The 24594-nt window shown below is 45.8% G+C and overlaps 2 protein-coding genes across 2 annotated transcripts in view; one reads left to right on the top strand and one right to left on the bottom strand.

Annotated features, from left to right (window-relative positions):
• Positions 1–637: 637 nt before the first annotated feature.
• The window catches only part of T265_11407 (hypothetical protein), a gene marked incomplete at both ends in the record, with an annotated part of 37577 nt that continues 13620 nt past the window's right edge, over positions 638–24594 (bottom strand). Inside the window, 6 exons of the mRNA XM_009178052.1 lie at positions 638–1126; positions 2769–2971; positions 6724–6797; positions 12715–12928; positions 14092–14155; positions 17865–18029. Of these exons, the coding sequence (XP_009176316.1) occupies positions 1037–1126; positions 2769–2971; positions 6724–6797; positions 12715–12928; positions 14092–14155; positions 17865–18029 (810 nt within the window). The remainder of the gene's footprint in view (positions 1127–2768; positions 2972–6723; positions 6798–12714; positions 12929–14091; positions 14156–17864; positions 18030–24594) is intronic.
• T265_11408 (hypothetical protein) lies at positions 4907–5155 on the top strand (the record flags this gene model as incomplete). Its single annotated transcript, XM_009178053.1, has 1 exon — positions 4907–5155. The coding sequence occupies one exon, from the start codon at positions 4907–4909 to the stop codon at positions 5153–5155; it is 249 nt and encodes an 82-aa protein (XP_009176317.1).

Raw genomic sequence — 24594 nt, forward strand, 5'->3', positions numbered from 1 at the left:
GAGTTATTCTGTTTCACCAGACTTTGCAGACAAATACACTCGCATGCTGTCGAGAAACTGGCTAACTGGTTGATGGTTTGCAAGAATAACTGTTATGACAGCCTGTAGTCACGTGAGAACTAGAAAAGTAAGGCCGAAGGAATCCGGTTAACAGGCTCGACGACAGTAATAGTCTCCTTTGGGGCGAGATGGCCCAAGTGGTTAGAGCACAAATTTACTGACCGTAAGGTTTGTGGTTCGAACCCGACCTATGCCTCTCGACTTCCCCTGTCTAGGCTTGGGTAACCTTGCAGTATCCCAGCCCTCGTGCTTCCATCGAGTGGCATGGCAGCTAGGCACCGGGAGGGTGCTACAGCTGAACGATAGTCCCTTTTTACCCTAAACCATACTCAGACCGATCTATAATGGCCGACCGAAACTCATGCTGAACTCAGAACACGAACGATGGCTATCTACAAAGGTATAGATAATCTGATGTGACAACGCAGCCACGAACCTCCGCAGAAGTTGTCACCCGCAGTGTTCAACCTGAATTCTCACACGGGTGCACACAGTCCAAACCTCAATTTGGAAACAAAACGAACGCAGCTGTTAGACTAGGTCATGACAGACAGAATATGGCACATGGTACTGATAGGTCGATTTGGTTTTAAAGTACGACCTGTGATTCGTCAAATTCCACTGAAGTTCATTGAACAAAAAATGATTCAGACTGAGGGTATAATAGACTCTAGAGAACGAAAAACAACAATTCGAAAGAAAACCTGGAGTAAAATCAAAACGAGTAAAGTTATGCTAGACTTGTCATAGGTTTTTTTTTATAAAATGATTTCAAAGCGTATGTAAGTGGATCTCGGTGATATTGCGAACCCAACATATCCCCCCCCCCCCCCCAGTTGAAATAACTGTGAGGCTAGATGTGACTCGAAGCCGAGGCGATCACTGCTTCCGGCACACAAGGAAGTAGGTTTGTGATAGTTAACCATACAGCAGCACGGAATGAGGGGTTTGTCAGAGTGTATCTATCGGCTCAGACTCATTCGCCAGGCCACCAGGGAAGCTCGAAACAGGAGGACGACAATGGCGCACAATGGGTACCCGGTGCCTCAGTGAAATAGCGTGAAACCTGTGAAAATAAGGAAACAGGACATAAGTGAAGTTGCGTATCAAAAGTACAGACATTGGGGTAGTTCGAAGAGATACGAATAAAAAAACGGACATTGGTTCGGTGCCTCAAAGAAGAAAACAATGGTTTCATCACGGCGCCCAATACAGGTTTCCCTATTTGGAGTGCAAAATACCAGTGATGGAAGTCTACACACTGATGCCTCAGAGGTGTTGCTGGGTGGCGTCAACGAATTCGTAACGAGGAAATTATGTATTCGGTTGTGAGGAGTACATCCAGCAACATCAACTGCTGCGGTGGCTCAGCCGTGTGCTGAAAGATCATCTACCGAGACGTGTATTGTCCTCCAAGTTTCCTTCAGAGTGGTACAAACTGAGAGGTGACAGTAGAAGCGTACGAAGAACTTGGGTGTTGCTGATGCGGTCCATCAGGCAGGATGGAGTTCTCGGGACGAAATCCTCCCCACCCACCGGGTCTGTACTTGGCCGAAAACAATGCAAGAAATGGAGGCTAGCCAATGTAAGTTTCCTCTAACATTGTCTGATTGTGCGCTTGGAGTTGCAGGCACCTCAGAGTGCCCGCGATAAGCCAGAACCAGATCCCTCTCGTACTCACTCTTTTCTCTTCATTCCAAGGCTGTAAATATAGCCATGTAAACTTTGTACAGCGGTGGAGCATCAGTGTCAGTGACGAGGAGACCGCGGCAGTTACACTGCTTACTATGGCTAGTGCTTCGAGAACTGCGGTGGAGCATCAGTGTCAGTGACGATGAGACCGCGGCAGTTACACTGCTTACTATGGCTAGTGACTTCGAGAACTCGTTATGCTTCCTTTCAAACTAGGCAACTCCTGACTGGCAACATGTTGGCAACGGCATCAGATCCAGTTTCGCTCCGTTTGGCTTTGAAACACTGCAACACAGCTTGTGCGACCATTAAATTAGCAAGAAAAAAATTAGCGGTAGATGGCACTTTGATTTCACTGCACCGGTGGCTAGGCTGACTACGTCATGTACTTGGCGACCGACCACTCCGCCGCATCCAGGTTACGGATACGGATTGCGACCATTGAATAAGGCAGGACTTCCAGTCGAAGCATGAAAAGGTGTAGAAGGCGGCTTTAGACACGCTGGGATTCACGAGATTGAGGAATCACCGAGGTGTGGAGACATCACGCATTCCGTAGTGCTGTTGAATCCATTCGGTTATTCTTGGGTAAGAACCTATTACATTCTGCTTCCTGTCTTGTTTCGTCCCACGTATTTTCTATCTTCGCCTGTCGCATGCTACAATAATCTGGAGCATAGTTTAAAGTCATAGGGTAGCGAAACTGCATTGAACGATGCAGAATGCAATTCCAAAAATATGATGACCCAACACCTGACACCCGTTCAGCTTGTTTGAGTTTTGATGTCGTTCGCAATGAGCTTACCAAAGCAACCTCACAACCCACTGTTAGTCTCTTTCATTGATGGTTCCCAGTCTAGAAGTTGAACGGGACCACAATAGCTAACTCTACGAGGTCAAGCCGTCGGTCGCTCACTGTACAGCTGTAGGACAGGACGAATAGTTTTGCCGGCATCTGTCACATGGTGAGTACATTGACGATCCTGAAAAAAACGGTACAAAGATTCAAGACGTACCAGATATAGCAGCATGGCAAACTTGGTTGTTGGATCTGATATTTGACTTCCCAGCTGAGACGGAAACAAACCAGAGTAGGGACCGGGGTTGGTTGTGTCTTCATTGTCCGTCACCCGAGCTCGCTGAGCTTCAGTTTTCAAAAAATTCAAAATGTACGATGCATGTTGCTCGGGAGAACAGTTCATTTCTTCTACAAACAGGGCTAGAGGATGGGGAACAAAACGTACTGTTTACATACTAGCAGCAAAATAGGAAAAATACTTAACGTGATTGTTACCAAGGCAACGTCAACAAGAAATATATTTCGCTAAACGCCAGGAATTCTCAAAAGATTCTACAATAGATAATTCTAAGTTGCGTGTGTTTGGTTTGAAGACAGACACTTCACTTGGGAACAGACTGATCGACCAGGTCGGGTCTACCACCATGTTCTTCAGAAGGATACCAGCTGCGAGGTGGACAACACATACTTAGGAGGGTTTGAAAAGGAGGAGACGCCTTGGGTATCAGCTGATGTCAATGGTGACCACGCTGTTGATTCTTTTTAGTGTGTCGGTAAAGTGCATTTCTGGCACAGATTACCTTGAACAAGGATAAAAAAGATCACAAACAGGTATACAAAAAAAGTGCAAGGTTTCAACGAAATAACTAATATAAAAGGAAATAGAGGAGTTCTGAGTCCAGCTTGGCACCAGATATTTATCAAACAAACTGAACGCCTTGTGGTGTACAATATGGGAAGTTTACAGTGAAATAAGGTACTGCAGTTCGACGTTTCGAGAATTTTCTGCTGTCATTTGAATGCGGACCACGTACAGCGTTATTTCAGTCGGTGAACGTATCTTCTGATTGGTATGTTCGTGAGATCTCTCTCTCTCTCTCTCTGTGTGTGTGTGTGTGTGTGTTAGGTTGCCCCTGTTTGCTGCTGTGCACGTTGTGATTCGTCATTTTTTAGAAACCTGTTTGAGGTCTGGCCACTGTGTCTGCTAAGGTTTACAGCAAGTTCAAGTTCAAATCTACCGGGGATGCTAGCTTCAACACCTCGGTTGACGCAGCTTAGATGTGTGTTGATCTCTTCTAGTGCTTCAGCCCATTTGTGGCTCGAATCCTGACCGGAGAATGTGTGTGCCATCGTAGCTGAGTAGACTCGATGGTTGAGTTCTGCTCAAGATTTCCAGACTTGGTTGGAATTCACGGATGAAATCATGCATTCCGTTTGTGTGAGTGCATACTGTAGTAATCCACTGAGCTCATTTGTTTGCATGGACTCAGCTAAGTGTAGACTCATGACACGCGTTCGACGTTGCATAGATTCAATGGCTCATGTTGCAGGCAGCTGTCCACATGATGAGCGAGTACGTTGGAGAATCTCACCCAAGCTACTTTCAATAAGGGAGATGGTGTTTAGCGATGGGTACACTGGAGACACCACTATCGGTTTCCGTGACCAAACATCGGCTGAGATCCAATAGGTCGAGCACATGCGCTCACAATGCCGAACCCACATTGGGAATTCATTGGAACTCGTCTGCTTTTCGTATCAGTCCAAACCATTACTACCTGATGATAGAAATGATCTGGGAGGTGACTGTGAAACGTTAAGTTCGTTTTTATTTTTGATGAAACATACTACTCACAAGGTCAATGAGAACTTAGCGAAATACACTCATTTGCAAACTAATTTGGTTTTGCGAAAGAACCACTCGGAACCGAGAGATTCAACTGGGTTCCAGGTAAGTTTTTCGCAAAACTAAATTAGTCTGCAAATGAGTGTATTTCGCTAATTTCGTGCAATTTGATTTCAAGTAGAACATAAGGTTGGCGGAAACTCGGGGACTGCGCCTAGCTGATGAGCCCCAAGAAGGGCGAAACCGGTAGTGGGCTGTCGAAGAGTTTTCAGCAACCTTATGAGTAATGCATTACAAAAGTGTCTATGAGAACTCTTTGACAGCCTGTGAACGGTTTGTGTCTTATTAGAGCTCAGTAGGTAGGCACAGTCGTCGAGTTTCCGTAAACCTCATGTTCCAACTGAACCCAACGAACTAAAGCCGGTATGCATGGAAGAATCAAGTGAATCCTTGCTGGTTCGCAATATTCTCCAGTCCACGTTACCTCTCCTTCAACGTCTCAACAAACCATGAGTGGTCGCGGCAAAGGCGATAAAACTCGGGTCAAGGCTAAGACCAGGTCGTCACGCGCGGGTCTCCAGTTCCCCGTCGGTCGTGTGCATCGTCTGCTGCGCAAAGGCAACTATGCCGAGCACGTTGGTGCTGGTGCCCCAGTTTACTTGGCCGCAGTCCTGGAATACCTCGCTGCTGAGGTCCTGGATTTGGCTGGCAATGCTGCCCGTGACAACAACTGGACGTGCTGCACAAAGCTGATCTGATGTTTCAGTTGGTACGACATTTGAGCGTCAAAATACTATGCTACGATATCTCAAATATCGCACCAAATGAAACATGAGCCGGTCTTTCTGCAGCACATCACCCAAAGAAAAGTTGTAAACGGGCGTATTTTGCCCAGTTCAGCCTAGCGAATGAATGCGTTGGGTCAGAATAACTTGTGGTGGTACACTGAACAACACAAGAGAATGTTGGTTTCACAAGGATTTCGGCTTTCTTGGACAAAATCTACTACGAACGGAAGCAACCGACGTGATGAGAGAGGTCATGGCAAACAGATACCAAAAGCGAGAAAAAATCGGACACGATCGTATCCTGTAGAGGGTCGAGAATAGTACAAATATCGCCTCGGGAGCACTAGAGATGGTTCTAACTTCGACAGATTGTTTACTTGGAGATTCGGTCCAAAAACGAAGGGAAAATCCAGCCTCGCCATTTCAAGAGGGCAAATTGAATGTCGCATGGTTGTATGCGTTTTTATTCGAATTGGGCGAATCCGCTTGATATTCTCCCCCCTCTGGTTCTTGCAACAGGCGTTTTCAAGCATCAACCACCTTGCACTGGGAGAACGGTACATTTCATGTTTTGAGCACTGTATAATCAACACCCACTGTCCCTTGTGTGTACATTTTGTATTGCATTACTAAGAACAACAACCTTGAACTTTTCAACAAAAGTCGTGCAGTTCCACAAGGAACCCGTCGAAAAGAAACCAATCTAGCATAAATTCAGCTAAATAAACGATGTGAGCTGCGTTCAACCATGTAGTAACTATCACTCAGCATGGCTTGCCTTGTTCACGATGGACAGAACTCAGTTTGTTTCGCTTCATCTAGCGACCGAAATGAAGACAAGGTCACACATGAAATTTCGACTTTGAGAAGAATATTGTTCGCTCAGGTTGCTTAGTGAGTGAGTTGCTGGTGAGTTGTTCGCTGAGTCTGGAAGTTTTACCGCAAAAGATTGATCACCAGTCGGAGTGACAGTATGGGAGAGATGTTGCGCAGCGGAGCGGAGCATTGCGTCGACGTGACTGTCAAGCTTAGTGAGGAACAATTCGACCATCGACAGATGAAACTGTCTAGCCTTAGTGCAGCAGCGGTTTTTGTCCACGCTTAAATGTCAGGCTGTAGAGGCAAAAAAGTTTTTCGTTCGCTTATTGTGGCAAACAGGGCTCAACTTCACGTGTAGAAAAATCGAGAATTTCCGGAACTTTCTCGCCTTGAGATGTTGCTGTGAACAGCATTCATTGTTGGTTTAAACAGGAAGGGGATGCTGGAAGTTCTGCCTTGTAGCCGGGTGAAGTTGACAAGTACGTCTCATCAGTAGTATCGACCGTTGGTAACGAATGCCGATTAACAATTGTTCAGAAAATTATCGTAGCAACCCGGTGAGTCTTTAGAGGAATCGAACAGACAAACACTTTTGCTTGACGAATTCAACATACACTCGCACACTGGAGGATACTTTGGTCTTCACTCTACCTACTTTTTTCGCAAAAATGCTACAAATTGTAGGAAATCGACAGAAGACTAAAAATAAGCTCACTCACCTTGTTCTTCAGCACTCAGTGTCAAGTAATGTGTTAATTGTGCTTCGTTTTCCGCAGCCATAAGATTGGGGAATCTGACGGATGGGGAGCGTTGATACAAACGATGACAGTATACGAATTGTTTGGCATGCATCTTAATTAGATGGTCAAAAGACCAGTAAACAACGTGATCATTAAATCAGAAAATACTTAAAATAGTACCGTTTGAGAGGGGACAGGAAGTAAATGCAATCATGACAGCTGATTGAGGGCTGAGAACTAATTGACGTAGTGGAGACCAGATTAGCATTGACGAGAGCAGAAGTCGCAGGTGAAATCACATGAGGTGATCCCATATCGATCGGGGTGTTCATCTAGACTATCACCCATCGTTCAGCTGTAACACCCTTTCGGTGCCTAGCTGCCATGTCACCCGAAGGAAGCACGAGGGCCGGGATACTGCCAGTTTGCCGAAACCTAGATAGGAAGTCAAGGAGCAGAGGTCGGATTCGAACCACGGACCTTCCGGTCGGTAAAATCGCACTCTAACCATCTAAAGGGCAATGAATTTCGGCAACTGTGAAGTACGGAGTCCAAGAAAACGCAATATGAACGACAAGACATGATTCGCTTCGAACCTCTGGAAAATCGAGAGACCCCGAAATCCGGTCTATCGTTGATGGGTGCTGACAATCGTCAGGAGTGTCCAAAACTACGGGTGGAATTCAGACGCAACATTTAGCGTTGAATGTCTCCGGTAGGCCGGCTGGTACGGCCAATATCTCGTGATGGTACAAACTCACTCGCAAATGTGTGTTCTCGTCTAAAACACAGCACTCAACTCCTCAAATACGATACGAACATGTGGCACTCACAAGTGTCAGGCTATTCATCCCTCCATAGTACAACCACTCGTTTGAACGATGAAAAATCTTTGGGCCTTTTCAAGGTCGTCCATGAGAGGGACTAGCATTCCGAAATTCACCGGATCTTTTCCCACTTCCCGTTAATTTGTCAATCGTTCACGTCACACAACCAACAAAAATGCAATGCAAAGTTAACCTACGATTCCAAACTCTGAAGACACTCAACAAATGGACGTCTGTGACCTTTCAGTTGCAACACATACCTGTGTCTGAGCAGCTTGATGAGTAGAACGTTACCTCTGTTACTCGCCCTGTTTGGTGGCTCCCTGTGAAATAGAAAAAATACAGTCAGAGTACAACAGACCACTTCGTCAGACCAAAGACGACTAAAGAAGTAAGTCTGCGTGTCATCGGTATTCATAGGCTGGCAAAGGAACTATAGTGGCAGATGCGAAATACACCCATTTGCAGATGAATTTGGTTTTAACGGGACACTCAGGTAAATCCCGGTGCTGAATCTCTCGTTTAGAATAGTCTTCCTCAACAGAATGTGCCGCACACACAGGCCACTTCATGTTTTAGTTGGCACGACATTCGAGATATCGCAGTATACATTCATAAAGGAAACTACTCACAAGATTGCTGGAAACTCTTCGACAGTCCACAACCAGTTTCGCCCTTCTTGGGGCTCATCAGGTAGGCGCAGTCCCCGGGTTTCCGTCAACCTTATGTTCTTCTTGAACCCAAATTGGACTGTTTTCGACAAATACACTCATTTGCAAATTAATTTGGTTTCCACGAGAGGCTCGACTGAATCTCTTGCTTATGATATTCTACAACTGAATGTGCTGCACACAGGTCGCCTCATTTTTCAGTTGGTACGATATTCGAGATAGAGCACTACTTTTCTATGAAATAAAAAACTTATAAGGTTGCTGAAAATTCCGACAGCCCGCGGCCGGTTTCACCCTTCTTAGGGCTCATCAGAAAGACACAGTCCCCCAGTTCGTATCAACCTTATGTTCTAACCTAGCGCAATCAAAATCAACCAATCAATCGTTTAGGTGTAACACCCTTTCGATGCTTGGCTATGATGCCACCAGGAGGCACGAGGGCTGAGATATTGTCTAGACAGGAGGAGTCGAGATGCTGAGGTTTAGTTCGAACCAGCGGAGTGCAAGCAGTCGTTAAGTGTTCAGCAACCTTAGGAGTAGTGTGTTCCATCAAGATAATAGTGCAGAGTTGGCTTCTTGTTTCAACAGTGAGAAATTACGGGATTTGAAGAACTTCATCGCATTGTCCTGACTGGCCACACCTAAAAGCAACACTCGTATACAGTGCTTTGGCGCTTTAAAGCTAATCGAACTTCGCAGCCAATTTAGACTTGAAATGTGGAACGAAATGTGCGAACGAAAAGAAACGCTTGAGTGGAGTTCAGACGGAATCTTCTTGTCTGTACTACGTGCACTTGATAATCGAATTTCGCGTTCCACTAACCACACTCCTCTACAAACCAGAACAGCAATTTATGAGCGATCAGAATTTTCTTTTGAGATTCAAGCTCCATAGTCAGCAAACGTAAGAAAGCGGCCATTCCAAGGGATCGTCTGAGATGGTTGAAGGAAACATACCGGACAATATGAACACTAAGGCGTTTGACCAAGCTTATCCAGCGCTATTTTTAAGTTTCTCCAGCAGAGACTAACACACCACTTCATTTCCTAATTGTCAAAGCCTGCTCTGAGGGAAACCTAGCAAACGGAAACTCATTGGTGAGATTGGAAAGAGTCGTACGATTGATGAACAATCGCAAGTGAACAAGGACGAGTCGAGGACTGGTACTGCGCCGTTCGGATGCACGTGACGCTCCACAATTGACAGCGTAGAAAATTTTGCAAACTGATTTAGTTAGCACCGACGCTGACGTGGTATCCCTTTTGAATAACAGTCGAATATACGTTTGTTTCTTGTGTACCGCCGACGTCACATCTGACGCGGATTTCTCCGGAAAGGCATTTCTTATCAAAGGGTTATTTCTGCATCCCAGTCAGTCACCACAACCAAATTTCTCCCGCACCTCAGTCTCCTACAGACAAACATTTCACATGCGGATAGACATTGCGGAAATAAATAAAAATGATTTATTGGCCTCTTTTACACAGATAAAAAAATTAATCGGCTGAAATCTTTAGTACCACTCATTAAAACATCGGTCTGTTTGGTGACACTCGTAATTCGCCCGTATATTGTCGACACAGACACATCACACCAATGAATGTCGAGTGCCAGAAAGGGACCTACTGAAGAACCCATTGGTATGGTGTCTATTTGTTCATCTAGTGCATTGCTGAGAATGAACCGTACATTTTGACAGCAAATGATTTCAAACCGACACGGGAATAGCAACCGTTATGGTGGGTTCACGTAGATGACGGCAAGGGTTCAAGTGGATTGAAGGATAACGCCGGGCTTCGAATGGACCAGACATAAAATAAAGCCGGTGATACGACGACCCGGTCCCAAGTGCTTGAAACTAGCATTTGGACAGTAAGTGCACATCCTTTAGATGTTTTTTTGCCGTCTACCCGCGCACAACTCCAAGATCTCGTGACAGCGTTTACGTACAACGGTCAACCTACAGTTGGCTCACCAAAGAACCTTGTTCACGCACTTAGACCCATATGGCCTGAACCACAGATCCCCTTTCCAAAAGTCCAACAAAAACCAATGTCAACACACCTCCAGGCTTCTAGCCACACATCCACTAGGGAGTCCAACCGAAGTACAGTGGTTCCAGCTGCTGCAGCTTCGTTCACCGAAGTAGAACAAGGGGTGAGAGCCATGCCTTGAAGGCGATGGCCCAATCAGTTCATTGACGTTGAATGCTTTCGTTTGTCCACTACGGCAAGGCACTACGCAGTGAAGGCGATAGCTTTGATGCAAGACCGCCATTGGTTGCGTAACCACCCATGTCTGTCGGGGCCACTAGCCACTGGTTTGACTCATCTCATGGTCCTCATGGCATTCCTTAACGCAAATGAGTTTGTTGGTGTGCGCTTTCATGCTTCGTTGCCAGGCCATGGGCTAACCTCCCCTGGGGCGTCTCCATCCGGTACAAGGTTGGGCCAAGATGTCTCCGCTGGACACACTGTCCTGTGACATGAGGATCATATGGCCTAACCAGCGTAACCCATGCAGTGTGACCAGCTTATCTATCGCGGAATAATTAACTTTCGCGAAAACCACCTGGTGGAGTTAAGCATTACTGATCTGATGTTCCCAACAGACCCATACAACACCCCGAAGGCACCAGTAATAATAATACAGTCGATCAGCTGTAACCCTCTTTCGGTGCCCAGCTGCCACGCCACCCGGAGGGCTGGGCTCGTGCCAGGTTACCCAAGCCTAAACAGGCGAAGTAGAGAGGCAGAAGTCGGATTCGAACTACGGACGATCCGATCAGTGAATTCGCCCTCTAACCACTGAGCCATCTCGCCCGATGATCAAACACAGAGATTTCCTATAGGCAGCGGCTTTGTCGATGACAACTAAAGTAGGACAGTCAGATTCTACCTTTGGTAGTCAACAGGATGGTATCGATTAGTGCTACACAGACCGATCTAATAAACTGCGACGTTTAGAACAGAAAATGTGGAAACTTACGAAGTGCTAATTATTTCGTCGTCAGAACGACGTATAATCCGTACGGGGCCATTATAACTGCAGAAAAAATACGAAGCGAGACAAACAATCACAAAGATAGAAGAAAACGTATAGGATGTGAGGACGGAGGAAATTATTCTGCAGTCAGGAAAGACTAGATCCACCTGACGGCATGACATGCCCGCATAAAATTCCAAAAAAAGATGACAAAAAGGAATACTCCAAACTCGCCCGAGCAGTCGATGAACCAAGCTCGACTTGAAAGGGTACGTCCTAACGCAACGATTTCGCTTTGTAAGCGTGTTAGGAGGACTGCCTTCTAACAGACACATTCACATTGTTGACTATAACCTATGTTTCAATGCTCAACTTTCTCTCTCTCTCTCTATTCCAGCCTTTCACTGGGCTGTTTTGTTTCATTCCACTCTTGATTCTTTTGAATCACGATATTGGCTGTTCAGTTGCTGCAGTACAATTTCCTCAAGGCTATTTGTCTTGCCAAATTCCGTGTGTAATTGACAAGGTTGATTGACTGATCAGTAGAGGACATAACAAAGCGGGCTTAAAAGCATGCTTGATGTAGCGCCTAGTCTACTGGTAAATACATCAAAATGGATAGCAAGTTCGTACACAGGTGGGTTGAAACTTGTAGTTTGGTCGAACTCTCCAATAGACCTCTGATAAAAAGGGACTTTCAAGTTACGGTCAGCTGGAACCCATCAGCGCTGAAAACCCCCCTCGTTTGGTGACGAAACGTTTTCAAGTTAATTACCAACCTCGGTGAACAGATCAACAGCCAACTGGTCAGCAACCAACAATACGTTCATGCAAGCAGTTCGTATCTGCGTGCCGTGAAATTCACGCACGATGTGTAATGTAGACAGCGGACTCGGTCGCATACATAGCAGTATTCATTGAGTTGACGCAACATCCACTAACGGCATTATGACGGTTTGCGTACCTCACCAGCTCGTTGGGCTGTACTGGAAGATGCCCATTCAAGACCCACAAAGTCTCACCTATCAGGTCGCTAAATGGATAGAGGCTTGACAAACATACTCCGGACCCTCTGCGTCGAGGCGACATGTTTGTTACACCTTGGGCCAACCACTGCTCCTTGCAGTCAGGCTTCTCAGCCAAGTGCTTTGGTTTCACACCTTAATCAACCGCCTGACTGGATTTGGGTGCCGTAGCAGTATCTCAGCCTATAAGTAATCAAGTGTGGAGGTTGAAAGCCACCATGTATTAGTGGTTTATGGCTGTCAATAATGAGTCCCAAATCCGATGGAAATTCCCACCTACACGCTGAAGAGCTTAATTAATGTAACTGTTGAAAACGGTTACACGCACAACAAACCGAACAGTTGAGGGTAAATTCACAATCCTGATGTAGACGCTGTTCGCTTTGATAAGTGTGAATTAGAGCCAAATAGCGGTCAGATGACCCTGCGCCATACACTGCGCCCAGGACAGCGTAATTTACCTTAGACCGGAACGACAGCAGCCACCAAGGTCGGCTGCGAAACGTTCAGCGGCAGTTTTGCTATAGGTGTCAGTATCGCGGACGCCACAGTCAGGTCTAAGGCAGAGCAAAGCCACAATGGCTTGATCACGCCACAGTAACTGCCATGTGCACCGGCCCTTCAAAAGGGCAAGCCTGGGTACTGGCCTCAAAGGGACTGGCCGCAGTCGAGCGACTGCAACCTGAGCTACAGCATTCTCGTGGACGTTCTGAGCCTAGTGACAATACGAAAACCGACCTGCGTTCTGATTGCACGCATACGTGCTTGAGATCGCTGTCCCGTTGGGTTCTTCCCACCCACCGCCCTCCCGTTCTCAAGGCTCGTCTCAAAATCCAACACAAAAGGATCGACATTTCGGCAAATTTTTTCTTTAAAAGTCCACGTGTTGACTACTTTTGATGAAGACTGTCAGTTAGTCCTAAAAATTAGCCCATTTTGGTTGTTTGAAAGTTTCTGTCCAATAATGCACGAGTCTGGTAGACTGTGCATGCCACTCTAGTTGTCTTGACACCAGGATTCAACGCAGTCAGTCGTACGGATGCTACTTTTTTTATTGCGATCTTGGAGTTTGAACTCCATTGCGGCTGAGACACCTTACACCGGTTGCAACCATTTCAGAATGGATATTTAAAAATTATTTTTGATCCCAGTCACATGATTCTAACGATATAAGTGTGAGTGTGTACTACTTATGAAACATGCAAGTAGTGTCCGGTCTAGTGTCCAATATCCATCCCCAAATTTGATAAAATGAGAGGGTTGGTACGGAAATTATCGGACCGCTTTTCAGTGCTTATCTGTATTGTTTAACATTCAAATAACGTCCAGGAAAGTTCAAGAGGACGCTTGAGAATGTTCCCCTTTCAGAAGCTCTGCACAGATGAGACATTTACTTTCGTGTCCAATGGCTTGTAACCGTTTATCTCGTGTTCCTCCGCGAAGGTCGTTCATCCTCTTATCAATAGTTTGGTTAGCATCCGCAGTTTAAAATGATCACACACAGCGTTGAAGCTGAGCTCATTAACAGAACAAAGTACTCCGACTGTTAGCCAGAAAGGCTGAATGGCTGATGCGCAGTAAATGGTCCCGACCGGTCACAAAGTAAATCAGATCAGAACCCATTCCAGCAATGAACTCGAGAAGTAGGTACAAAAGGCCCATGAAACAAGACAGACTTACGCTATCAGTTGAGCCGAATTGTTTAAATCAAGTGTTTGCTTCACTGTTGCCAAGACCAACGGATCTATTGAGGGAGAAATGAGGGCAGATAAGGAGCTACAGGGTTTCGGGGAGGTACGAAATATCAGTGAGTTGTTGGAAAACGAGGCGTTACTTACACAAACAATCTGGAACCGTCCGTCGAGCCAATTCATCCAGATCATCGAACGTGGCATCCAAAATCTACACAACAGAGTGGAATGTTGTCACAATAGATCGGAGCGCACAAAATGCATTTTCTGGAGTAGGCATAAAGATTAGACTCAAGTAGGGAGCGACTGTGGGTGAATGAACTAACACTAGATTTTTTTTACATCGAATTTGCCTTATCAAATCGATTTTTCGTACGAAAGGTGCTTTTTGGAGGCTCGTAGATAACAAGTAGTCCGACAAACACTTTGGTCCAACAGAGATTTCGCAGCTCTTGATCAGCAATGTCAAAAACCCTAACTTGAACATGATGTACAACCGCCATCCTAAAGTCAAGTGAGTATTCTCTCGCCCCATGGAATAACTAAGGCGTGATAATAACGAAGACCGGAAGGTCTTTTTGGGTAGGAACCGTCGGAGAGCAGAAACAGCTGTGATTTCTACCGCCAGCCTAAAAGCGCTTGAGCTCCGTGGTCCACATGTGATGAGTAGAATTGGGCACCTTTCGATCTACCGGCGGTCGGATTCGGACGAAATGTCATGGAGTGGAGGAGTATGTCCCGTTTCCACCCATCAACGAAAGTACGGTTCAACCTCTCTACAGCGACCAACGCGACCAATGGTAAACACTGGTACCTCAGTAACACAAAAGTAAAAGAGACATCCTAGTAAATAAGTGGAAACAACTGTAGAGGGCAAGGAAAACTATTAAGGACACAGTGTCCGTACCACCGAGGAACATTGAAACGACTAAATCTGAGTATTAATTTGGAGTCGGGCGCTATCAGAGACGTTGAGTAAGCATTTTTTAAAAACCTTAGCAAAAGCGCGGCACAGACAGACAGATACTCGGCAGTGCCATATCCTGTGAGGTTTTCAATCAGCTTCATGGAGGATCACGTGAAGATTCCATGCAACGTTGACAAACTTTGAACAGCTTCGTTTTGTAGCTTGTCCCCTGTTACCGACAAGAGTTTGTGAACAGAAACAATGGTTCCTTTGATAGACAGTGGCTGAGCACGGCTCAACCAAAACAACTCAATGAACACGAGTTAGCCCGAAGACCGATGTGCGAAGATACTGATAGGAAGGTTCATGATTCGAATACAACCCTATCTTTTTTATTACTCCTGTCTAGGCTTGGGTAACACCGCGATATCCAAGCCCTCGCGCTTCCTCCGAATTGAATGGCACCTATGCGCCAGAGAGGCATCACAGCTGAATGGTTGCTACCGACACACATGAAGCAACTGATCCGCAACCTCATAAAGAGCTCTTGGGCACTCATTACAAGTGGTTTCTGGTGCAACAATTAATGTGATTGGCCAATACACCTCATATGTCGAGAACGCATTCATTTATTCCATCTACAAAACAGAATTAGTGGCTGCAAGGATGATTAAGTAAGAAATGAAATCGCTCATCACCCTTTCGGTTGATAGGTGCCATGTACTCCGAAGGGAGTAGGAGGGTTGAGGCACTGTAGGGTCATCCAAGCCTAGACAGAAACAATCAAAAAGTCGAGGTGTGTTTGAGCTACGGATCGCTGAATCGACCAGTGAACTCCTTATCTTTGAAATTCACCGAGGGGCGAAAGGAAAACCTGGGTCAGGACCTTGTACTATGAAATTAGACAAGGCATGGCACGACAAAGAGTCCGTTCCTGCATGCTATTTCGAGTGAACTGATAATCGTCAAATTAAAGGAACGCTATCTGCATGACCCAGTAACTAACAAATAAATCGCTCAGCTGTAACACCCTTCCGGTGTCTAGCTGCCATGATACCCGAAGGAAGCACGAGGGCTGGGATGCTGCCAGCTTGCCCAAGCCTAGAGAGGGAAGTTGAGAGGCAGCGGTCGGGTTCGAACCAAGGACCTTCCGGTCAGCAAATTCGCGCTCTAACCACTTGAGCCATCTCGCTCCAGACCCACTAACCCTACTCCAAGTGTCATTCCGATTCTGGAATTCACGGTCCCCCATGGTGTCTGTTCAGCGGTGACAGCATCGGCAAAAATTAACAAAAGGGTTGCGGAAAAAGTCCCAAGCATGGAGCAGACTGCACGGGTGGTCTTGATTCCTCCGAATCGCTAAACATCTTCCGCAAAACTGAACGCTGTCCAGACGCGGAACACAATAATAATCACACAGCGTGACCATGTATTGTTTCGTCCCGTCAAAAGGGTGACCACCACATTGTTACAAAGCTCCATGTCCAAATATGTGGTAGGGCTTCCGCCAGCGTCTACTGTTTACATTTGTATCGCGCGAGCGTTTGTCTCACAAAAAATCTACACCGCATCAAAAGCGTTTCATTACGAAACATTCAAATGCCTATCCTTGAGGGGAACTAGGAAGACCGCAGGGGACTAAATACAGCTTCCTCAAACAGCTTTTTGGTCTTTTTAGAGGCCAAGTGGTGCTGAAAAACGCAACTGATAAATGTGGAATGTGGAAGCCTCTGAAATAGTCCACGAGACCGTCAGAATGTTGCGTTTTCATTCAGTTAGTCCTAAAAAGTCCGTAAAGTCAAACGATATCTCATTAGGTTTCGGATCGATGATCACCCACAAAGAACGGTCGAACAAATAGTTGAGTACTTGAGACACGTTATGTCACAGGGCCAACCCGTGTAACAGCAAAAAACGCGAAGCAACCTCATCGATAGCTCAGCACCTAGTAGCCAGAGGTCAATCAGCCGACCCCAACCAAACATTCGGGAACTCAGGTAGGTGACTATCAGTGGATACACTGAATGTCAAAGCCAGTCGTGGGCTATCGAAGGATCTTCAGCAACCTTATGAGTATCGTATGACGTCTATACAATGTACTGCGATACCTCAAATATCGTACCAACTGAGGAGGTCTGGTGAAGCACATTCGGATCGAAGGATCTTCAGCAACCTTATGAGTATCGTATGACGTCTATACAATGTACTGCGATACCTCAAATATCGTACCAACTGAAGCATGAGGAGGTCTGGTGAAGCACATTCGGTTGAAGAACATCATAAACGGGAGACTCAGTCGGGTTCAAGGTGAGTCTCCCATAGAGCCCAAAGTGGTGGGTAGGTGAGTGTGCTTGTCGAATTTCGTGCAATTTTTGCTTGAGCAGAGCACAAGATTGACGGAAACCCGGAGACTGCTATCTTATGAGCTCAAAAAAAAGTGAAAACGGTCGTGGGCTGTCACAGCGTTTTCAGTAGCTATATGAGTAGTGTGAGACGTCTTTACTCCTGATCCGGTTCACTCAACTATCATTATATGAGCAAGCGTCCGTGTATGCGTCCAGGGCACTTCCTCCTCTGGATTGGCCTTAATTTTTCCAAACTGTTTACCCGTCTTTTTTTAATCGTTGTTACTATGCCAGTCTACCAGGAATGTAATGTTTTACGCGGTGGCTGGCGAAAGTAACTGAAGCGTTAACAAATCGCCACATGTTTTACTGTCTTGGTATAGGGGATAGCGGTTATCGGGTACGATCCGTAGTCCAAAAGGAACAGAGCCGCTTTACGTAAACTAAAAGGCGTGGGAAAGCCCGTAACGGGTCTTTGAATTGCAGTTGGAGAAGCGGGACTAAGGTGTCAGCAAGAAAGTGTCGATTCAAGAGTGATGATTGGCGTACGGGGTTGATGGTATTCGAACAACTGGAACAAAATTTCAGATGCAATAGGGTCCCTGAAGGATGGAAAATGGAATTTAGATTATACTACTGATAAACTGCAAGTAGGCAAAACTTCTCACCAGGCCACCCACAGACGGGTAATTCATAGCTGCCCAACTGGCAGTGTAGCCACCGATTGACCAGCCATACAAGTAGATTTCATTCCATTTGAACTTCAGGTGATGTATGGCAAATAAAAGAACGGCTTCCATGGCATTGCACTCTTGCTTTGGGAATGGCATACCCTGTAAAGGAAGTGAAACAGGAAATAGCATGCGCTAAGAAATCCATTCCTTCGCCGTGTGGCTTGTTCGCGGCCTTGGAACGATACTTGTGCGAAATGGATATAGGACCACCTGTTTTCCTTTCGCGGCAACAGACTAGTTGAGATATGGAGGGGTGTGTTGGTTGCTCACTTAGTGATACGACTGTTTATTGAGCCCGTCAAATTTGGCTCAAACGTTAGATCATCAGTTGGGGTGGCAGCGTCGGCTAGTAGGGGGTCGGTGCGCTGAATAGTGGTATGTGTGTTTATGCAATTCCATTCAAAGGAGATGAGTTTCGATTATAAATGGCTGTTTGAATGGGATGTCCTGCTGACTGGGTCGTTGGTCTATGTTCTGATTGGAAGACAAACCGCTTTGATTTGTACAGGGTACCTTGCTGCTGCGGTTATTCATATCACCAGATCTGGTTGTCAAACGTTCGGTTGTCCGACGGAGTTGGCGTTCTCCTACCCGTAGAGTTACGCAGATTGCATGCGGTTTAACGTGTTAGTGATTTGAAATTTTATGGAGCATTATGCATCCGAGAATCATCTCGCATGGTCTGTGTCTCTACAGAATAACTCACCGACGTCGTCAATCCGACAGGCCACGAAGCGTTCGAAACAAAATCAAGAAACATGACGAGCAACTCGATCACCAACAGGCAAACTGGTCTATCACCATTTGTGGATACGCCGGGGTAAATAAGGTAAGACCAAGTGCGGAGGGTTATACAGTCAGTGAACTTAACAGTCTGTCACTCTCCATTTCTCGTTCTAACAACACCTGGTACCGAACATTTACCATGCGTAAGACTTTCAACCGGCCAATGGTATTGATTATGGCCTACGTAGAAAAAACATGACCCCGCTAAAAGTGCTGGACTGAAAACCTAACGTCACTTTGTATGAAAGACCTTGCAGAATGTCTGCCTAACCGTGCGTCCGCATTCCGCGACACTGACTGCCGCGGATACCTGGCGACAAGCTTGACTGTGGTCTTGATTTATACTGACCAAATTGAAACAGCCTTCTGAAAACTGAAGGAGTTCCAGTTCCGTAAGCCAATTTAATCATCCTTACAATGTGATATGTAACGTTGTGTAGTTGTGTTCTTGTATTGCTTCCTTGGCGAGGAGTCTGGACCATACCGCAGTCTGACTGTTTGTGTGTTTCCTGATCCTTGGAGTTATACCGTGGTGTCCGTGCGACGCTTACAGATTCTCTCATACTGGGGTGTTCAATGGTTAGAGGTCTGACTAACACAGTCTCCCGGCGCTCCAGGTTGGGGGTTGGAACATGTCAGACGACTCCTATATTACCCCATCTAAAGTTGAATACTCTCCCCACAGGTCGCAGCAGTCTAACTGAACGCTTTGTTGACGACGCATTACACTGAGCTGCAGCTTCTGTAGGTTCGACTTCAGTGACAACCCTGAGCACTTCGTGGTTTGTTTTCGGACGTCAAAAGTTGGTCCACTTAGCTACCTTTAAAGTCCACACACTGAGGGAAATAGGAAAATAAGTGGCTCTTGCTTGTACGCTGGATTCCCTCTGCATTGGTTTAAGCGGTCTGGAAGAAACAAGGACACAGCACGCAAGTAAGGTAATTGGATCGACTGCCTCATCGCTGTCTGTCAGGTTCCGGCTGCGAACCCCTGCTGCAGCCACCTACTGCCTCATTTACGGACTGCCGGCAGAAAGGTGAATTGTGAATATGGAACCCCCTTAAGCCTCAAAAGTATCCCAATGTGTGTCTCTAGTGAAGCGCCATCGTAATGCTGGTCCTGACGACCTTGCACCCACTGTGTTCAAGGATGGCGGTGAATTCCCCAGTCAGCGCCTGTTCAGCCTTTTCGTGTCTACCTGGAAGAGACCATCCCGGACAATTGAAGTGAGCCGATAATGGTATGCATTTTCAAAAAGGGCATTCGCAGTGAATTTCGCAAACACATGACTTCTGGCGTCGGTGATTCTTCGTCGTCTTCTGGCAGCATGAGTATGAATACGACGAGAATACGTTGATATCCTATCAGATGCGCAAGACTTTGTGAAGCGTTCACCTAGTTGCCCAAAACCCACGTGAAAGTTACTCAACAAGAAAGACACATACCCTCCACTCTCCGTACAACGAACTCACTCAGACTGCGCTTTTGTCTACTATGAACAGACTATTGCAGTCTGCCTGTCTGTTGGGCAGAAAAGAGACCATAAAAAGTTAACAAGCGCATCCATATGAGTTATACCATGGTGCTGTAAACTGAGCGATAAAGTTTGATTGCTTAATGAATAAATGGAATAAGGGAAATCATATCCGCTTAGCAAAAGTTTAAGACAATATCAAGGATGACAAAATCTCATATTCTACTCCTAACTGAGCGGACAGAATTTCGCAGTAGTTCGCCCCCCCCCCCAGGAGTTGAAATCCCCAACAAATTCCAACGCGTGATCTAAACCGAGAAATCACCGTGTTCTCACTGGAATTCTACGATCAGCACCCATGAGCTGTCGAGTAATTCATGACACTATCGCTCCCCAATCCGACAACACACGTTCACCAACTTAGGTAGTAACAAGATCTTCCAAGTAAAATTGTTTTTGAGGCACACGACTGTTCTCAAAATCTACGCGGCGTATCCAGAACCGTTGTTGATCTGTTTTCCAGTTTGTTTTTGGTAGCGTTGCGGTCTTGCTATCCTTGTTTTATGGTCCCAGCTGGGTGGAAGTTCTTCCAATATAAAGCGAGCAGAATAACAGGAGATATGAATCATACAAAAGACCTTTATAGTTCCAAAGGGAAGAGGCTGTCTACGCCTGCATCTTTCAGGTAGTCTCTAACGCACCAGGTCTGCAGGGTAGCTTGGCAGTAAAAACAGTCACTACCGAGTCACCTTGATCGGTTGCTGTGTCACAAGTAAGAGAGGACAGATTTCCAGTTAGCCACCTGGGTTCTGCGTGAAAAGTTTTTAAAGTAGGCGGTACTACAGAATGTCTACCATGCTCAGACCAAGTCTATCTGACGGTCGAAATCCTCGAGAGATGATTGGATTTATGGTGTTCTGAACACTTATGGAGACACGGTAGTCAAAGTATGTAATGCCAGCTCCCTCGAGATCCTCCAAGAGGCCTGAAGATTGAAAAGCTTATCAAATTTGGGTGTGGTGATCGAAAAGCGGAATTTGCTTTTTTTAGTATGAAGCATCCAGTAGGACCGACTCTTAAATCCCCCACTGGATTACATTAACTAGTTACTATATGTGGTAGCTAATAAAATGATGTAAAATGCCCATTTCTCTGTCTATATTGTTATAATTATCGGTATGATACCTTGTCGAGAGTGGCCGTGTATCACCAACGCACTGGACTAAATAACCCACCTAAGTCAGCAACCTTATTTTCGCAGTGTTCCCACAGAACTAAAAAAAATTTCTTGAAAACGTTTCGCCACCAATCGTGGGGGGGCATCATCAGCGCGGCTTGTGTGGGTACTTTCTTTTTATCTGTTTGCTTTTATATACTTTTTGGTGGTATCAGAATAACTCATCAAAAAGGAGGAAGATATACCAAAAACGCAACACAGACGTGGACGGAGCAGTCAGAACAGCGACCAAACCTACTTAAGGGGATTCATACAGGGAATGCAAGAAATGAGGATCATAACAAAAATCCCAAATCTCCTCACACTACCAACAATATAAAGCTATCCATCAATCAGCCAATCACAAAGAGCAGTATGCTTTTCTAAACTATATGGACGCAAGCAGGTAAAGGGGGAGTAACCGCGCACTGATGGCGTTTTCACGATTAGTGACGAAACGTTTGCCAGTAAAACTGCCAAGCTGGACGAACAGGTCAACAACCACCTGATCTAGAAGCAATTAATAGAACTGAACAACTAATATCTCACTACAATGCCAATCGCTCCCACCTGGAAAGCCCTACTAAGGCTCCTGAATAATTCATCTTTATCCGATCTCTCCCTACAGCTTGGAAGTTACCAAACATCAAGTCGACTGCGGCAACATCGTTCACTCCTGTCCTCTGCTACTCTTTGTCGCATAAGAACTGGAGCATGTGAAAAACCCAACGGACTAGTCAACTCTTCATTTGCAATATTTTTATTGTGTGCAACCATTTAACAACCATTATATTCTGTTCCACTAAAAGCCAACGTCCTATTCACTGCTCAACACGACAGTAATCGTCTGTTAAACATGATCAATACCATGAACTAACCATGATCAAGAGAACTATTGACCCGCTGAATACATCCAGCTGTAACACCCTTTCGGTGCCTATCTGCCATGCCACCCGAAGGAAGCACGAGGGCTGGGATACTGCCAGGTTACCCAGTTCTAGACAGGAGAAGTCGAGAGGCAGAGGTCGGGTTCGAACCACGGACTATCCGACCGGCCAATTCACGCTCTAACCACTCAGTCACCTCGCCACCCGCTGGGTAACACTCACGTGAATTTGGTTACATTAAAGCTGCCCTCTTTAGGATCAAAGGTAACCGCAGTTACATTTGGGTCAAGAGGAGCGGACAATTTCAGTGACAAGCTCACAACCATCATCGCTTCTTGAAACTTTAGCCTTATGCATTTAGAAGTGATCATTTACAAAGCCGGTGATAACAACAAGTCTCGCATCTGCATTTTTTCATGTTCGCTGGAGAAAAACCATGTGAATGACGAGTGGTCTTATAGCTAGCTTGCGTAGCTTACATTTGTTCATAAGGCAGAAAAATGATGTCCAGCTGTTGAGTGGGGAGAGTAATGTTTTCCAAACTAATTGAACTTACGGTGCTGCTCCCGAATCCCGGGTGGTTCCAAGCAAGAACTGAATAGCCGAGCTCCAGAGGGACGAGAGGTATTCCAATCTCCGGGTAGCCTCCATTACCCTCACAGCACACAATCTGCCAGGAGGGAAGCAAAAGATGCCGCTACAAATCCCGGGCAAACTAAACAGATAATAATTAGAGAGCATCTTTGAAATTTGGACACATAGTACTTGGTTGTATATCAGCTGGTTATTCGTCCACCGGTCAGCTGGCTATTGATCCGTCCACCGGATTCGGCAATGTGCTCGCACATGTTTCGTCAACAGTCGTGATGACGTCACCAGCGAGCTGTTGAGTTGGTCAGTCAACAGCCACAACCTCATTCGCAACCAGTTAACACAGTTGAGTTGCCAATACTTCAATATATTGTTGAACATGTAGTACTCCTTGAGAAGATCACGAAACGCCTGGGTTCTGTCGGTGCTACTCGCCTTTCAGGATGGGGACCGCGTGATCCTCACTATACCTGGTTGGAGACACTACAAGATATGGCTGCCAATCGATGTCAGAGGCGTTATTGTTGTCAGTTTCTATCCAGATTGCCTGAGTGAATGTCTGGAGGTATAGGCACTTCGGAATGATTGTAGTGAGCCAGCACTAGGTCCCTTCCCCGTCCATCTATACTCTTTTCTTTACAATAAGGCTTTCAAATGAGTCATGTTTGTACGGCAGTGAAGCATGATGTCATGTTGTCAATGACGATGATGATGACTGATGATGATTGATGATGATGATGATGATGATGATGATGATGATTCGAATGATGATGAGGATGATGATGATGATGATGATGATTCGGATGATGATGATGACGATGAATTTTCTGTGGAGATTCCGTCGTTAAAGCGAGGTCGATCCACGCCGAAAAGCCGAGAACCATTGTACAACTGCCTCAACCTTCATGGGAATCATCAGCCGTGCGTATCTCACGAGTCTCTGAGAAGTTCGAACTCGTGGAATGCTGGCTAGTAGTTGAAGCGTTGGGCCACGAGCGGCTGATTAGCAATGGGATGAACCCATGCTTAAACAAGATATAGGGTCAGTCAACCTCCAGGCACAAAATTCACATCACGTAGTCCCATGCCTAATGGTTCTTTTCTTCTGCAAACGGACAGCGTTGGGACACACGTTTGCGCAGTAATTAAGGCGTGATTTTTTCAATGTCTCTGTCTTGGCTGAACAGTTCTCACTAAGGTCGAAGAAGCAGTGGATTCGAGTACTCTTCGACAATGCCGTATTGTGATTAGGATTCTGATCATCTGTACCACAAAATTCACCGATACGCATGCTCTATCATCTCAAATAGACGACATGTTTGCGACAAACCGACTACTCACAAAATAGTCAATCAACAGTTCCGATTGTTTCGTTCAAAGACCCATCTGTAAGGAATTTCAGAATTTCGATCACTGATGCGCAGTCGCGAGAAATATACTCGGCACAAGTTCCACATTGCTATTTCTCATTTCAGAAAGAGGCATCTTGAAATGCGTAGGGTCTTGTCCATGCTGTAAAGCTGGAGGCTGGCCTTCTGCCGATTTGGCAAAGAACTCGCTTGTCACGCTACCAACGAGGTATACACTTGGTGCAGGAAAGCGTGAGAAGAAGCAGCTAAATGACCGCTGTTTCCTGGGGCTTTACGAGGGTTACACGTGTAACTATATGATGCCTACGATGGTCTTTACAGTCTTTCAGGGACGAAAGC

This window comes from Opisthorchis viverrini, assembly GCF_000715545.1.
Source record: "Opisthorchis viverrini unplaced genomic scaffold opera_v5_494, whole genome shotgun sequence".
NCBI lineage: Eukaryota > Metazoa > Platyhelminthes > Trematoda > Opisthorchiida > Opisthorchiidae > Opisthorchis > Opisthorchis viverrini.